Genomic DNA, 3,290 nt, shown 5'->3' with positions numbered 1-3,290 from the left:
AATTAGACCAAACTCACAACAAAATAAAAAGTTTGGACCTCTTATGCTAGTCTAAACTTTTTTAGACCAAAATGACAATTTTGACCTAACCACAAGAACCATTTATGCATTTTTGTCTATATGATATTAAACCCCATGGTAGACCATAGATGGTTGTCTATATGATATTAACGCCATGGTAGATCATCGATGGTTCAATCGAGTCACACAAGGGGTTGAATGTACTTGTTTTCTAGGAAGAGACAAACAATAATTCACATGAACTTTTAATCTATTTTCAAATATCATTTACATTTTTTCAATCTATAAACAGAAAAACAACATACAAATGGAATTGAATACCATTTTAGTAATTTCTCCAAAGAATTTGACCACTTTATTTCTTTTTAAACATTTGAGAACCCGGTACTAAGTTTTTTTACACAAAGAACTTGAATTTATGAAGGATAACACAAAAAACCTGTGAAATTATACGAAGAAGGTTCATTTCCCCTTCCCTATACTCTATCTTTACACCAAACAAATCACAATAACACAGAGTACTTACTCACCACAGCAAGATATACTCGCACACAAAAAACGACTTCCAATTGTAGAATTGTCAATGTTACTTGAGGGCTACAAAAGGTGCATCCATCAACCTTAATCCTTGATCCCGATGCACTTGAGCATTTTGGTCCATAGCCCCACCTTCTCCCTCACTTCAAGTGGATTAACAGGTTCAGAAAACTTGGCAGCCTCACTAAGCTCCTCAAACGCGCTCACAAGATTCTGAAGCCTCGCAACAAACTCGATCAACAAAGAAGTAAAAGTCGCAAGAGACAACGCACTTGCACTTTCGTAAGTCCTCACTTCACGCACATTGAGAATCGTGTCACCAAGAATCGAAAGCCGTGAAGGCCAGTGCATCTGGTTCTTCAACACATCTTCCGACGATCCCCAATGCACCATGGACGGATGGGCAGACATATTTGGAACATTACGGTCTTGGGTTTTGTATGGAAGCGGTGGTTTTGGGTTTAGGTTTAGGTTTGCTTCACTGAGGGAGTTGATGACATTTGGTTTGATTTCGTCTTCTTTTAGTTCTTGAAAACGATCGGGATCTTCAAACTCTTTTGGCTGTCTTCCAGGTGCCCATTTCTCAGAGTTGACAAGATGATAAGATTTTTGGTCGATCATCATTTGTAACTCCTCTGCAGCCTCGTGAACTTTCTCAAGCAAGTCGACGTCGGGGCTTAGTCTTTCCAGTTTCTCCACTTTGCTTCCTAGCTCACGTAAGATTCTTGCGCCTTCTGTACCCACCTTCTGGATTTCGTTTTTGAACATGTTTCTTAGTTCAGCAGATGCCTATATATCACCAACCAGTTTCACAGCCAAAATACGGAAAGGTAAATCAAAATGTACAGCTAACCATGCTTTTGGAAGTAAACGAAACATAACTACATCTATGAGGATTCTTAATTAATGATAATACTAGGACCAAAGTTACCTGTATTTCTGCAAGTATACAACCATGCATTGCCATGACCATAAACGCACAATGCCTAAGCGCACCACTGACTTTGACATAATTTGACCACGGATATCTCAGCATTTTGTAACGTCCGTGTGGAGGTTCCCAAACAGCAAACCCCAGCTGCAAAAAGTGAGCTAAGTCACCTTCATATTTAATTTGTAAACAAAAAATAAAACACATATATATACCAGAGCATCTTCTTCACTTGTAGACTGTACTGCCGATCTATATCCACTATATAAAGGGTCATCCAAGGCCTGATATACCAAGATTTTTGAAGGTATTCTTTCGTATCCAAAATGTTGAAGGTAATTGTTAACACATCCTATACAAGTTAATCTATTGGTTAAATCGTTATTAATCATGGTTTAATTAAGACTAAATTGGAAAAGATTTACCTTCTAAGGAAGTAGCAACGCCCCTAAAGTTCTTCACTACCAATTTATGCAGATCTTCACCAGCCCAAATCGGATAAACACATATATTAACAATCAAACACACACCTGCCCCTACTCCAATTAACAACAATCGTGAAACAGCTGTTTGGACAAAATGTGAAGTCCCTGACACGAGAACTATACAGAATGTTAACATGAAGACTCTGAACCCGTATTCGTATGGCTTCATTGATGGGTACATTTTCACATAGCTTGATATAGAACCTGAAACGGAATAAAGTTTGCGACTTTAGCGAAGGAAATTGCGAAAGAGGTGTTTAGAGTTTAAACCGACCTGCTACAAAAATGCTGACCACAATCACGACCTCTTGCCACTCCCCAGCCCACATGGAAACTTGAGCGATAGCTAATGCAAGAACGCCGGCAGAAAACGTCCCCAAAGCACGGTTAAATCCTTTGCTAAGTGTTGCTCCTATGAAATATTCCGATTCCATCAAGTTCAATCAGATCAAAACTAAACAAGGGTGTGACGATTGAGATCTTGGAATGAGGAATTAATTAAGGTTAGTTACCTATGCTGAATTCGAAGACGACGATGACAGTAAGGATTGCCCAGATGGAATACTGAGTAATATAAGTAAAGGGTTCTTTGAAAAATATAAGAACAGAGACGATAGCAAGTGCCAATCCCGATTTAGCAGCAAATATGAACTGTCTGGGATCGGAGCGGCCCATCTCGTAAGCGTTAACAAGGAACAGTCGAACATTGGTCCACCATTCCTGGAGTTTACCGAGAAGCGAAGTATCTTCGTTGTTGGTGGAGATATAGGATTCATTGAAAATACCTAATTCCGAGTACCCCTTTCGAGATAGCAACCTTTCTTTGCTTTTGTCTGTAAAATTTCGCGACATGGATCCAAGATTGGCTGCCATTTTTTTGTGCCTAGATCTTTATGAAAGAGAAGTGAGTCGCATGGACGTGGGTATATGCAGAGAGATGTAAGATTGAGCAGAGAGGGAACGGAGGAGGAGGAAGTGGATGGTGATCGGAGGGGAGAGGTGGGAGAGCATTATGAAAGGGAAGGAAGTGGGAAGACAAGGGGAAGAGGATCTCTGACTTTCAGATCTCTGATCGGCTGATCCAAACCGCCCAACGACTCCTATCTGGATTAAACTTAATAATACTTCATATTATATGTTGAGTGACTTATATAATTGGGATATACACGTTAAAGTCTCAATATTTTCATCTATTTTACAACAAAGTCCTAAACTTTATTTTTTTAACAGTAAAGTCCAAATTACCGGCAGTTTTTAACATTTTTACCCTTTTTTCCCGGTTAGCCGGTAATTAGGACTTTTTTGTCAAAAAAATA

The 3,290-nt window shown here is 39.2% G+C and overlaps 1 protein-coding gene across 1 annotated transcript; it reads right to left on the bottom strand.

Annotated features, from left to right (window-relative positions):
- Window positions 1-353: 353 nt before the first annotated feature.
- LOC111917846 (aluminum-activated malate transporter 4) lies at window positions 354-3,083 on the bottom strand. The gene is made up of 6 exons (XM_023913508.2): window positions 2,487-3,083; window positions 2,249-2,386; window positions 1,915-2,178; window positions 1,705-1,841; window positions 1,490-1,636; window positions 354-1,347 (listed from the first exon to the last, which is right to left on the bottom strand). The coding sequence occupies exons 1-6, from the start codon at window positions 2,845-2,847 to the stop codon at window positions 643-645; spliced, it is 1,752 nt and encodes a 583-aa protein (XP_023769276.1). The 5' UTR covers window positions 2,848-3,083; the 3' UTR covers window positions 354-642.
- Window positions 3,084-3,290: the final 207 nt, after the last annotated feature.

Source organism: Lactuca sativa, chromosome 9, assembly GCF_002870075.4.
Source record: "Lactuca sativa cultivar Salinas chromosome 9, Lsat_Salinas_v11, whole genome shotgun sequence".
NCBI lineage: Eukaryota > Viridiplantae > Streptophyta > Magnoliopsida > Asterales > Asteraceae > Lactuca > Lactuca sativa.
The sequence above is the reverse complement of the archived record's forward strand: the minus strand, read 5'-3'. Positions and strand labels throughout refer to the sequence as shown.